The 12,178-nt window shown below is 48.7% G+C and overlaps 1 protein-coding gene across 3 annotated transcripts; it reads left to right on the top strand.

The window, feature by feature from the left end:
* The first annotated feature begins 342 nt into the window (after positions 1 to 342).
* Positions 343 to 11,756, top strand: eva1ba (eva-1 homolog Ba (C. elegans)). 3 transcript variants are annotated; one of them, XM_084445163.1, is made up of 5 exons: positions 343 to 510; positions 7,622 to 7,779; positions 9,109 to 9,247; positions 9,750 to 9,849; positions 10,058 to 11,756. In XM_084445163.1, exons 4-5 carry the CDS (start codon positions 9,783 to 9,785, stop codon positions 10,486 to 10,488), a joined length of 498 nt encoding a protein of 165 aa, XP_084301289.1. In that variant the 5' UTR covers positions 343 to 510; positions 7,622 to 7,779; positions 9,109 to 9,247; positions 9,750 to 9,782; the 3' UTR covers positions 10,489 to 11,756. The 3 variants fall into 3 exon arrangements, with proteins under 3 accessions (XP_084301289.1, XP_084301288.1, XP_084301290.1); XM_084445162.1 differs by lacking the exon at positions 9,109 to 9,247 and having other exon boundaries at positions 345 to 510; XM_084445164.1 differs by lacking the exons at positions 343 to 510; positions 7,622 to 7,779; positions 9,109 to 9,247 and adding an exon at positions 9,271 to 9,641.
* Positions 11,757 to 12,178: the final 422 nt, after the last annotated feature.

Here is a 12,178-nt window from a genome sequence, read left to right as displayed (position 1 = left end):
TTAATGGTTCTGTACGTAAACACCGATCCTGATCTCTCACGTATTATGCCTTGTTTTGCCTGCTGTCAAGCTGTATCCAGTGTGGAAAATCTCTGCTGGCTAATTTGTCGGGAGTAAGATTTTCCTGGCTGTTTCCTTAACAACAGAGGGGAAGGCTGCCCCTCCTCCCTCCCCTCTTCCTAGATCCTGACCATTTTTGGTTGTTCCTGTTTTTTTTTCTCCCTCCCTTATCCTCTCTTTCTCTCTGAGCAGAGGGGAGTGTGACAGCCTTTCCTGCTGTAGTGGAGTGGAGCCGGGCGGGAGAGAACTACTCACTCAGTCTCCGGTTCTGAGAGGAAGTCACCACCTCTTCCCTAGACTCCTCTAACACACTGGCTCTCCCAGCGCCTGTCCACTCACACAGCACTGCCGTCCATGAAGAGGACTGATCTGACAGGGTCAAGGATTGAGCCTTAACTTTCTCTGACAAGAATGACATGTCCTAGAGGGACTTCGTAACGACGCTTTCTGGTGAGTTTGACCACTTCTACCTGTGTGTGTGGATAATGAAATAGAATCCTCTGAGTCATTTTATCTTGTTTTTTACAAAGGCTAGAGCTCCTAGTTTTTCCATAACATCAGTCGTCTCGGTCCAGCGATCATGGATTTCAATGGACGCCTGCAGTTTCAGTGTTATGCGCTCCTCAGAACTTCAGCGTACAGTAGCAAAGCTGTTTTGGTTTTGGTTTTGGTCGCACGTTTTGGAAGTCTGACTCGCCAGTTCCTACAAGCGATCCACAGAGTGCTGTAAATCCCGAGGTCTGGCAGGCAGTCCACATCATCACAGTGCTAGATCGTATCTTCTCCACTATGCAGTTTCCACTGACGTGAAGTACGAGGTCCTCGTGTGTTTATTTTCATATGAGACCATAGCCTGAAACGGTACTCGCACTCTGCTTTGCAGATCATTTCAGCACACATCTCAGATGCCCAATGTCTTTAACAGAGTGACAGATCGCCTTAAAGTGGAATCTGACTTTGAAATGAGAATGGGAGGAGGATGGGCAGAGATTGTCTCCCACTCTTCTTCGTGCAGAATCAGCTTTAAGAGCAAAAATAACTGCTAACCCCCCCCCCCCCCAACTTCCCAGAGCATCCCAGCCAAACAGATACTGCATATCGGAACGTGTGGACGTAGCGTCCATGTGAGGTGACCGTTCCAGGCAGGGGCTGATGCATTAAGGGTCTGGGGACCGAGAGGAAAGGACAGGCCCGGTCCAGCTGCACGGTGGCTGACCTTGCGGTGACGAATTGGTCGGCACTCAGCCCGCAATAAAAGCAAACATCCTGTCTGCGTGCAGCGTTCTGGTGAGGGCAGAGTCAACAGCTGTAACATGATCTGGATGGGAGGCGAGGTACGGGGGCGTCACGCTCGGGCACCGTGCAGGCCACCCGTCTCCTCGACATGTAGGGGTCCTGTGTTTGCAGAGCCAAAATCATTATCTCCACGCGCATGCACGCACACACACACACACACACACACACATATATGTCAGACATGCACACTCACACTGATAACTAAGTCATGTACAGTAATCTCAAGCTGAGAAACACACTGCCATAGGCCTCCAAATCAGTTCCCTTAACTGCTGCGGTCAGCGTCTCTTATCACTGAGACATATTTACTCTCGGAGGTCTCCTACAATTACCATATCTTAGTGGGCGGGCAGTTTGCGGGCAGTCCGCCTGTCAATCTGATAAGCCGACAAATTAAAGAGTGAGTGTGAATGCCTCTCCCCCCTAAAGGTTGTTTTGGGGCCAGGTGACTTTTGTCTGACCTCTCCTTGTTATTTATCCAAGTGTCCCCCTAGCTCTGTTTATCCTTGGACCTAACTAGTCTGTCTTGAGAATGGTTGTTAACGGCAGCCGGAGGACTCGGGGCGGGGGGGGGGGTCAGGGATCAATCTGTGACTTGAAACGCTTGTCTGAACTCCTGGCGTGCCTGTCTGTCCTTCCTCAGGGGTGCGCTGAGCGCTTACACAGACACGCACGGCATAGGAAGGAGGAGCTCCTGGTTACACAGAATAACAAAGTCAAACTTTTAAATTAGCGTGCAGTTAAATGGTTGACTTATTGAGTAACGTGGATTTTAGGGTGAGTTACTGTATGCAAACTCTCTTAGGCGGAGTGTTAGAGAATGTGTTGCGTTGTGTCAGTGTTCTGAAAGGACTCAGGGGTCCTGAATCGGCCTGAGCGTACAGTATCTACTGTCTAAAAGCAGACATGGTATTAGATTGTCATTGAGAAATAGCCTGCTAAGTGATTTGTCTTTGAAACTGCGTTTAGCTAGACTCCCCCTAACCGCTGCTGTCGTAGAAGGCTTTCTAGCAGCGGCTTCTCTCTGGTCTAGCCACTCCTATTTCTCGGCTCCGAGGGATGTTTGACATATTAAATCCAGCAGGGTTTGTTTAAGCCTCTCCACTCCCTCTGCACACACACACACACACACACACACTCACTCACTCACTCACTCACTCTTACACACACACACACACACACACTCACTCACTCACTCACTCACTCACTCACTCACTCACTCACTCACTCACTCACTCACATGAATACATGTATGCAGGCCACCACGCACACACACATACACACACACACACACACACATACACGCACTCACTAACTCACTCACATGAATACATGTATGCAGGCCACCACACACACACACACACACATACACACATGAACATCTAATGATTTTGTTTGAATCTCGTTCAAACTCTACATAGGCTTTTGGTTATAGAGGAAAGCATATGGCGATCAAATTGAAACACGACGGGGTTGCCAACAGAATCTCTGTTGTTCTCTGGTTACACATTAACCAAAGCGCACACCAATCAGTAACAGTGAGCACACATATATCTTTGAATCAAATCACAGTTTATTGAGTGATAATAAAATCTTTATGAGCTTAAGCTAACAAAGGCTCAGGCGGAGCCCATAGGCGCTCGACAGTCGTGCACAGGCTGTGGACCCTCCAGCGTGGGCCGTCCAGCCCGTTAGACCCCCGTCCATCCCACATCTGAAGAGGGAACAGCATGTTTGCGGACGGGGCAGAATTAAAACTGCCCACCCACCCATCGGGAGGGCGAAACACATGTTTTGTGTCAGGGTGTAATCAGGGGGTCCGTGTAATGAATGCAGCGTGTGCGTGGCCCTGGTGGACCGGTGCGTGTCGGGGGGGGCGCTGGGCCAGATCGATCAGATGGCTGAGATCAGCGCTCTATTTTTGAAGCCAAACGTCAGGGATCACCGGGGGGTCACTGCGCTCTCAGAGATCACAGGGGTGGATGGGAGATTTACAGCACTGTAGGGGGAACGCACACTTTTACTGTAAACTCACACCGGCGTAGAGAAGCACACACACACGCATGCATACATACAGTAAACACACACACACACACAAATTTGGCTTGGGTTCTTTGACTAAGTGTAGCGCCATGGGCAGTATAGGGTATAGGATGATGTAGTATGTACTATACAGGCAGCATGAAGATGGAGCATGTGATTTCTCTTCTGGATTAACATAGCAAAGCACTCTGACTCTGTCTCCCATCAGGCTGACATCTGGGCACCATTAAACACCCCTCCCACCTCCCCCCCCCCCCCCCCCCCCCCCGCCAAACCTGACCAATATCTCCATTACCCCCCGCCGACCCCCCCCCCCCCCCAATCCTGACAGGACAATGACGACCCTCTCTGCTTTATTTCCTCCGTCGACTGAGATGACACCTGCTCCGCTTTGTCACAGGGTTACAGTTACATGTGCTCCTAAAGCGCAGAGGTCCAGCTGAACCACGCTGGTGTCCGGCTCCCGAGCGCTGATGTCATGGCCGTTCTCTTTCATAGGCGCGACATCGAACGCCGTCTAGAGAATACTGGACCCGACAGTGAAGAACCGTAGATTAAATTGTACAAAATGCACAAAGGGAAGAGCTCTGTGCCCAAGTTCAGAGTGTGAGACGCCAGAAGGCAATGCCAGTGTAGAATGTTATCTCTACTAGTTGATGCCAATCAAGCTGTTAGGGGGAACAAGTGAAAGCTTTTTTCGTTTTTTTTCCTCAGGGGAACTGTCGGGGCCCTCAGCTGGGTGGCCTGCTCTGGGGCCAGCTTCACTTGCCGCACTGGGTTTATGGCAACCACATGTCTCACACCACATGGCAGGAGTAACAAGGAAGAAAGATGCTCTCTTTTCTCTGAAAATGCCCCTTACAGTATACTTCACAGTATACACACTGTACTTCTGTGGGTACTGAGAAAGCCATCCGTGTTGCCCGGGAGAAAACGCCTCCACCATATGCCCCCCGCCCCCCCTCCAGAATACTTTCACAGACAGGGCTAACATGCCCCTTGCATTGGAAATGTGTCCGTGTTTATCGGGTGGAAAGTTACCGCCTGTGTCTCTGTGGTTTTGGGGAGAGAGCTTGAAGTTCCATCATGTTTTTTTTGTGTGTGTTTTGTCTTGGATGCACTCCCGGATAAGTTGGTTGTCAGGTGATCCTGGTTTGGCTAGTTTTGGGAAAAGCCTTGGAGACCTGACTCTGGACTGGCTGATTGAGGCAATATGGTAAAGTCCTTACTGAAAGCTGTTAAATCAAAAAGGTACAGATATAAAATGTCCAGGAGATACTTCTGTGATACACATTTGGTTTCTCTCATGTTACGAGTATCTGGGGAAGGGCCATTAACCCTGTTTCTGCTACTTACAGAGTCATGGCTTTTCAGTGGAAAATGGAGCCCGAATGAGTCCAGCTCCAGCTCAGTTTCAGCGTATTCATTCAGGTTGCAAAAGTCAAGTGGAATTCTGGACTTGTTCAGCTGGACTAAAATGACTAACCAACAGATAAATTGTTCTTGATCCTCAGCAGCACAAACAAAATCAAAGACAGGAAGAAACAGTGGAACTTTTTAATGAACATGGTCAAGGGCAGAATATATATAAATCCTCCTAATTTTACACTCAAAGTGGCAGTCTCTCTGATCTTGCTCACCATAGATGTTTGGGTTTTTGTATAAAAACAAGGAAATGTAATTAAATTCAAATCAGGGATTTTTTCCGTCACTGAAGCCCCATGCCAGGAAACGCCACAGAGAGAGTATCTATTGTTCCAGTAGATTCTTGTGGCTGCACAGAAACTCTAGGTATCAAAAATATCCTCTTCCTTCTGTGGTGCATGGTGTCATTACGATAGAGGAAATGGCCCGTACTCACTCCCTTGTGTGATCTGTCTCTCTCCATCCTCATTCTCAAACTCAATCATGGTTTAAACTCCATGAATAAATCCCACTCCTACAGTAGCCTGTAATTGTGATTTCTCAGAGGTGGTTGGACGGCATCTGGATGGTTTATTACTGCCCTAGTATCTGGGGGAAAGTCTTCTGTTGGGTGAATGAGAGGAGGAATCCTTGCTTGGTATGCTGGTCCCTGTCAGCATGCGGTTGATGAATCATCTATTTAACATCCTAATCCAGACAGACATCTTATTCAGCCTCTCTTACGACCTAAAGACAACACAGCCACCTTCAGGCAACGCAAACTGTGATGTCCTAAGTGGTACGAATGGTGTTGTTCTGGACTGGATCTCAGCACAGATGAAGGGACGAGCCTGACGAGAAGGAAGTGGTCTTCTTCAAGTGGATAACAAAGGGAATATCACTTGCCGTGACAGTTCTGGAATCTGCAAACCCAAATAAACTACGAGGCCGACTTCTTCCCAAACCTCACGACACCACATGTTGTTTATCTTGGCGTCAATCTAAACACAATTGGTGCTTAGGCTCTGCATAAAGAAACTCAGTATTTGACTGACATCTTGATCCCTGGATGAATTTCTCAGTATTTCCTCTTGTTATTCCTTCCAAGTTATGTTCCTGAGACATGTGATCACTCTGCTTTCAGAAGAGATAAGACCTCTCCCACACTCTTCCCAGACCAATTGGTGCCAAATGAGGTGACTAATAACCAAATGGTCCCTACCATATATGGACACAGGAAGCAGTGTCGTGCTCTGTGTGTTTGGCCTGTGAATGGCGTTATTTGGTCCATGCAACATGATGTGTTCTATGTGAAGCCACAATACAGTAGATGAAGCAATACGTCAGCTGTAAACCCCACTGCCTCAACCATAGGAAAAACGCTCGTTGCTTGTAGTCTGCGTGTTGAAGTACTTAAAGGATATGTCACTTTTCGTTGTAGTGCCATAATGACCAAGGTCAATCTTTCAAACATCCTACTTTAAAGGAGCAACATGTCAGAACAGTCTCAGCTCCCAAGGTCCCCAGAATTGCAGAGAGGTTAAAAGGTGTAGAGGTTGTGTTTTTTCCATCCGTCAAGGGCCATGGCAACATCTGCTATGGGAAAGCGCATTAAGTCACTGGGAGAAAATGACCCAAAGTTGAATCCTGGGACTGTGGGCTGGCGAAGAGAGTGTCTGTTAATAATTTCCTCCTGAGGGTAAAACAAAAACACAACAAAACAACAGGCCAGGTTAATTAGTGTTTAGCTTAGCCTCAAACAAGTCTCTGGTTGTCATTAAGCCAGCATTCACAGATGCTTTCGTCCTGACGAGCCTAGTTTCGGGGCATTCCAGTGTGAGAAAACACCGGCGAGGTGTCCAATCATTAGCTTTGACCGTCAGGGACCAGTAAAGGTCGTTCAAGTCTTTCGCTTTATTTATCCTTGGTTCCTCATGATTTCTTACCGGGAGCCTTGGAGCTCCTTCCATCCTGTCATCTGCTCTCGCTGACTGGATGACGCTGAATCATTCCCAATTGTGGAAAAGGGATTAGGCACTGAGGGGCTGGCGCGTGACCTTGTCTGTCCAAACCCAGGCTGCCGTAGTTGAAAACAGAAGGAAGTGTGTAGATCCCCACAGATGGGACCAAAAAAACCAAAGAGCTCATCTCTCCTCACTCTCATGGGCGCGCCAGAGAGGCGTCGCCACTGACAACCGACCGTTCCGCCGTTAGTGCCCCAGTGCCTTCTCAACCAGGCGCTGGTGTTCACAGTCTGGCGGGAGTCAGCGAGATCCAGGTCTGCTCTGGAAAGCATAGAGGCTCAGCTAAACCAACTGGAGCAGTTAGAGGGTTAGTAGAGTTCGCAGCACCGCGCCTTTCATAGTGTTCTTTCCTGACATGTTAAGGGATAATATTCAGTAAGATATATGGTGGCGGTCTGGTTTACCGGGTGAAAGGGATTGCATGGCTCAACCCCCTGGAGATAAACTGCTTTGGAGGGGATCCCGGCGGTTTGATGTGTCAAGAAAGGAACTTCAGTGTCATCTATTCCTGGGAAACATCAGCTTTATTATTTCACATGGTTAGGAGTTGAGGTGTGTATGTACCTGTAGCCTAAACTGTGCAGGCTATCTGTACAGTGTAGTTTTCATGTGTCAGAGAGCAGTAGTCACGAAAACGCTGAAAGCTAAAAGCCTGTTTCTTGTCTCTTGCCGGTCCGTGTATCCTGCTGCAACAGCAGAAGGCCCGTCATTGTTTGCATTGCGAACGGCTCGGTGAGTTTGGATCTGATGCGGTCTGACGTCTGTGTGTGTGTGTGTGTTTGCTCTTGTCTCAGGGCGGCCAAATGAACCGTTTGGCCTGAAGAGCGAAGGACACTGGCTGAAATCCAGAGAGAGAGAGAGAGACAGAGGCTCAATGATTCAGCTCCCATCTCCTCATCTCATAAGGCCATGAACTGGGACTGAGAAGTTACCATCAGAGCTGCATTTTAAGGTAAGATTTACAATTCATCATTTGCACTGTGGACTGTCCACTCGTATTTAAAAGCATGGACATTTACTGTGCTTTTAAAACTCTTGTGCTATGAACTACATATGGTGTACACGTGTATATGTGTGTGTGTGTGTGTGCGTGTGCCTGTGCGTTTTCTACTGGAATTTGTTATCCTTTAAAGCACTGAATCAACAAATAAGCAGGATAAACGCTACATAAATCATCGGGGGTATTAATATTCATATCAATGACATGAGATTATCACCAGGCACAATTTAGAGGAGATTTAGAATACAATCGTGCGGTTTGTGCAATGCCAGGGAATCCTTATGCTCTTCGACGGCCATGTGGTACGACTTAGCATGCGAGCCGTTCGCCCAGGTTAAAATGGGACCGCGCCGGAGTCAGCCATCTCTTCATATTTGAACAAAATGTTTGCTCCCTAGAGAGCCATAACCCAAAGCACATGTGTACTGTAGCATGAAAGGAACCGGCGACCGCAGCTAATGCCAGCACACATCGGAGGGGTAAGGGGTTCAAGGCCCCTCCTGTCGGGGTCGGCCTCCGCGCTCTATATCTCCGGCTCTCATGTGGCGCTGGCCGTGCGCCATGCCCCATGATGTCATGACGGATGAGGGGGGCGGGGGGGGGGGGGGGGAGAACAATAGCAAGGCGGACGAGAAAGGCCGGACTCAGCAGGAAAGGCTGTGTGACAAGGGTCGCGGGGTTTTGGGGGGAGGGGGGGCGGGGGGGGATGGGGGGACAGGAAACACGGAAAGACCCGGCAACACCACATGACCCGAGGGTAGGTAGTGTTCCACGCTGGCAAAGCCCATCAGCCACTCAGTCAGATTAGAAACAGCCTGTCTGTATCTGAGAGAGAGAGAGGGAGAGAGAGAGACGGAGAGGGAGGGAGAGAGAGGGGGAGAGAAAGGGAGGAGAAAGAGGGGGAGAGAAAGGGAGAGAGAGCGGGGGAGAAAGGGAGAGAGAGGGGGAGAGAGAGAGAGAGAAAGAGGGGGAGAAAGAGAGAGAGAGAGAGGGAGAGAGAGAGGGAAAGGGAGAGAGATGGAGAGAGAGAGGGGGAGAGAGAGAGAGAGAAAGAGGGGGAGAAAGAGAGAGAGAGAGAGAGAGAGAGAGGGAGAGAGAGAGGGAAAGGGAGAGAGATGGAGAGAGAGGGGGGGAGAAAGAGATAGAGGGAGAGAGTGGGGGGGGTAGCATGGGGGCTGGCCTATAGGTAATTGGCAGAAAACAAAAACAGACCACATATAGGAAAGAGCCGGCCGTTCTCGTCTCACGTTAGGCGCGGCGCCGCGGCTTTCTCCTCCGTAGGAAACGTGAGACTTCCTGACGAGTCTGAGCGGGGAGTCATGACCGGGCCAGAGGAGTATCAGCAGCACAATAGACCCACACAGACCTGCCGGAAACACTGAGCAAAAGACAGCATCCTGGAGGACGAGCCGGTCCCCAAGTAAGGGACGTCCAATGTCCAAACGGAACAGGCGGGTAAACAGAGCAGGGGGCGTTAAACTTCAGCTGACAGGAAGTGGCGTTTATTGGCTACTGGGGGTAGAGTTGACCTCTGACCCCTCTGAGAGTCCTGTCACGGCCCACGGAGAGACAGAGCCACGTGCCAAAGGCGTCGCTAGCCCAGTTGGAGCTGGTATTTGAGGGGGACACAGTGGAGCTTTTGTTTGCCAGTTGGAGACCTCCCATCCCACCCACACACAGACATATGGAGAAGTGCTGTGGTCAGAGAGTTTTGCCCACTACAAGAGTGGCACCACAGGCGGTCGTAAAACACTTTCACCACATTGTAAAGGGGAGGGACTCGGAGCAGCAGTGGTGTCTTTGGTGTGCGTGAGGTAGTAGCATGACCAAACTCTAAGTATCTCCATTGTGGGCTGTTGTGTTGATCAGTTCTGATGCAGGTTTTTGTTGTTATTGTTGTCGTTGTTGTTGTTGTTTTCTAGGTGTGAGAAAGTGACAGTCAACCCAGAGACGGCATGGACGTGAAGAGGAAAGAGATGGACCTGTTGAGCAACAGCATTGCTGCCTACGCACACATCAAAGGTCAGTGACCAAGCAAACAAACAAACAAACAAACAAAAACAGCAAACAAATCTAAGGTGTGAACAAATCATTTTTAACTAAGATAAACATGGATTACATTACATTACATAATGTGGATTACATATAATATGTAATGTATAAATGTGGATGTTCTTGATCAGAAGACGATCATTGGACGATTGTGCCATGGTCTGTTTTCTTCCTGCAGCTAACCCGGAAAGCTTTGGCCTGTACTTTGTGATCGGGGTGTGTTTCGGCCTGGTCTTGACCCTGTGTCTCCTGGTCATACGCATCTCCTGCAAGCCCCGCACCAACGTCACGCCCCCCACCCCCGAGAAGAAGCGCTTAAAGGACTTCAGCGAGGACGAGGAGGACGCCGAGAGCGAAGACGAGGACGAGGACGACGGCGAAGAGGCGGAAGCCCCCATCACCCTGCCCAGCACCCAGATCCCCATCGGAAACCATCACAGCCAATCGGACGCAACGTTGAGCGTGAACGTGTTCACATCGGCCGAGGAGCTGGAGCGGGCGCAGCGATTGGAGGAAAGGGAGCGAATCATACGGGAGATCTGGAGGAACGGACAGCCGGATATTCTGGGATCAGGGACCGGCACCATCGGACGGGTGCATTACTACTAACGCCCGCTTACTGAACCACACACTGTACTGCGCCAGAGCCAGGGCCCCGCCAAAGACAGACTCCGCCCCATGGCTTCGGGCGGTTCCGGTGCCCCCGACGGACAGCGAGACGTCGTGTTGTAGCATAAAGATCAGCGTTTACGTGCTGCAGTACATTTGGCCGGTCAGGCATGACTGCTACTCTCTCAGAGGGATGTGCTATATGTTGCATCCCCCCCCTGCCCCCCCCCCCCCCCCCATGGACATGTGTGGCGTACTCCTGTCTCAAGCGTAACGCCACAGCCCGGTGAAGTGGAGACCACTGGTGCATCCATGACGTCTCAGGACCATCAGTGGGGAGATCGATCACGATCGAAGAGTGTGGCTTACAAACCTGGGACTAAAATACTATTTGGAATACTTTCAAATAGTATTTAAAACACACCAGCGTTTGCTTGAGTCTGCCTTTAATGTCGGGTGGGCGGGGTTTGCATTTTTGTGTGACAGCTCATTGGTTCCATTGTGACAAGAGCAGTCATGCACAGAAGAGTAAATGGAAGTATTTTCAAATAGTATTTTGACCCAGGTCTGGTAGCTTGGTTAGAATGTATTGCTCTTGAATGAAGCACAAAGACAAACATATGATGTACTGTAATAGGGTCAGATATTGATTGATTCATAGGAAGAGATTAGGACCGAGTGTTTTGCAATGGTTAGTCATTTATTTTTGTTTGCAATGGGAATGATTCCCTTCTTAACCGGTGAGTAACCAATGGGACAGTTCTGTGAACTGTTTATGCAAGTTCATCAGGATAAGATCCCACGTGTCTTAAAGTGGTCTTGGAATCCTCTAAGAGGAAATAACTTTGCTTAAGCAAATAAATACAAACATATTTCTTGGGTCATTTTTCACCTTATGTCAACTCATTTGAAATTAGCTCTTCCTGCATTAGGGTATACAGTAGGGTTGTGTAATGTCTGTTTACAGGAACAATTACCAAGGGAAATTAAAGAATTAGGTTATTAAATTAAAATGACTTATGGTTGTTACAGTTCCACATGCTGCCCTACAGTATGTTTAGAAAAACAGTGTTCCTCCTCGAAATGTCTATGGGCCATGTATTTTCAAGTCTACAATATAACTGTCTGGGGCTAATGAGATATTTCTGAGATTTAATAAGATAACTGAACAGACTCAGTTTACCTATATAATTACAATAAACTCAATAGTCAACTGTTCCCCTTGTGTGCCTTGAAATGTCGAAGAGATTTTATAATAAACCTTTTAAAAGACCCATTCTGCCTCTTTGTTTTTGCACGAAGCAAAATCATGTAGCCTATGTATCTTGGAAAGGACCAGCAGACTTTGTACTTTATTCTTGGGCTTCTACTACAACAGTTACTCACAGAAGAAAGACCTGGCTTCAATTTTTAAAAAATAAAAAAATAAAAACAGCGGAAATATACTACTTATCAGTGTATGGCTGGTGTCCACTCGACTTTCTCAGCCAACCTGGCAACCACAAGTCTTGGTTCCACTGCCCAAGTATAGTGAGGTGGAGAAGGCTTTCTAACTTTGTGGGGAGGAAAGCCTTGCTTTGAGAGGAGGACAGCCAAGAACGTCCATGAGATGTCTGAAATCTCAAAGTACCGTACGCAATGTTCTGGAGAAGCAGACCTGGTGCCGGTTTGCCTTGGGCCTCAGACTGTT

Source organism: Borostomias antarcticus (genome assembly GCF_949987555.1).
Source record: "Borostomias antarcticus genome assembly, chromosome: 10".
Taxonomy (NCBI): domain Eukaryota; kingdom Metazoa; phylum Chordata; class Actinopteri; order Stomiiformes; family Stomiidae; genus Borostomias; species Borostomias antarcticus.
This window is presented reverse-complemented; position numbering and strand designations above follow the sequence as displayed.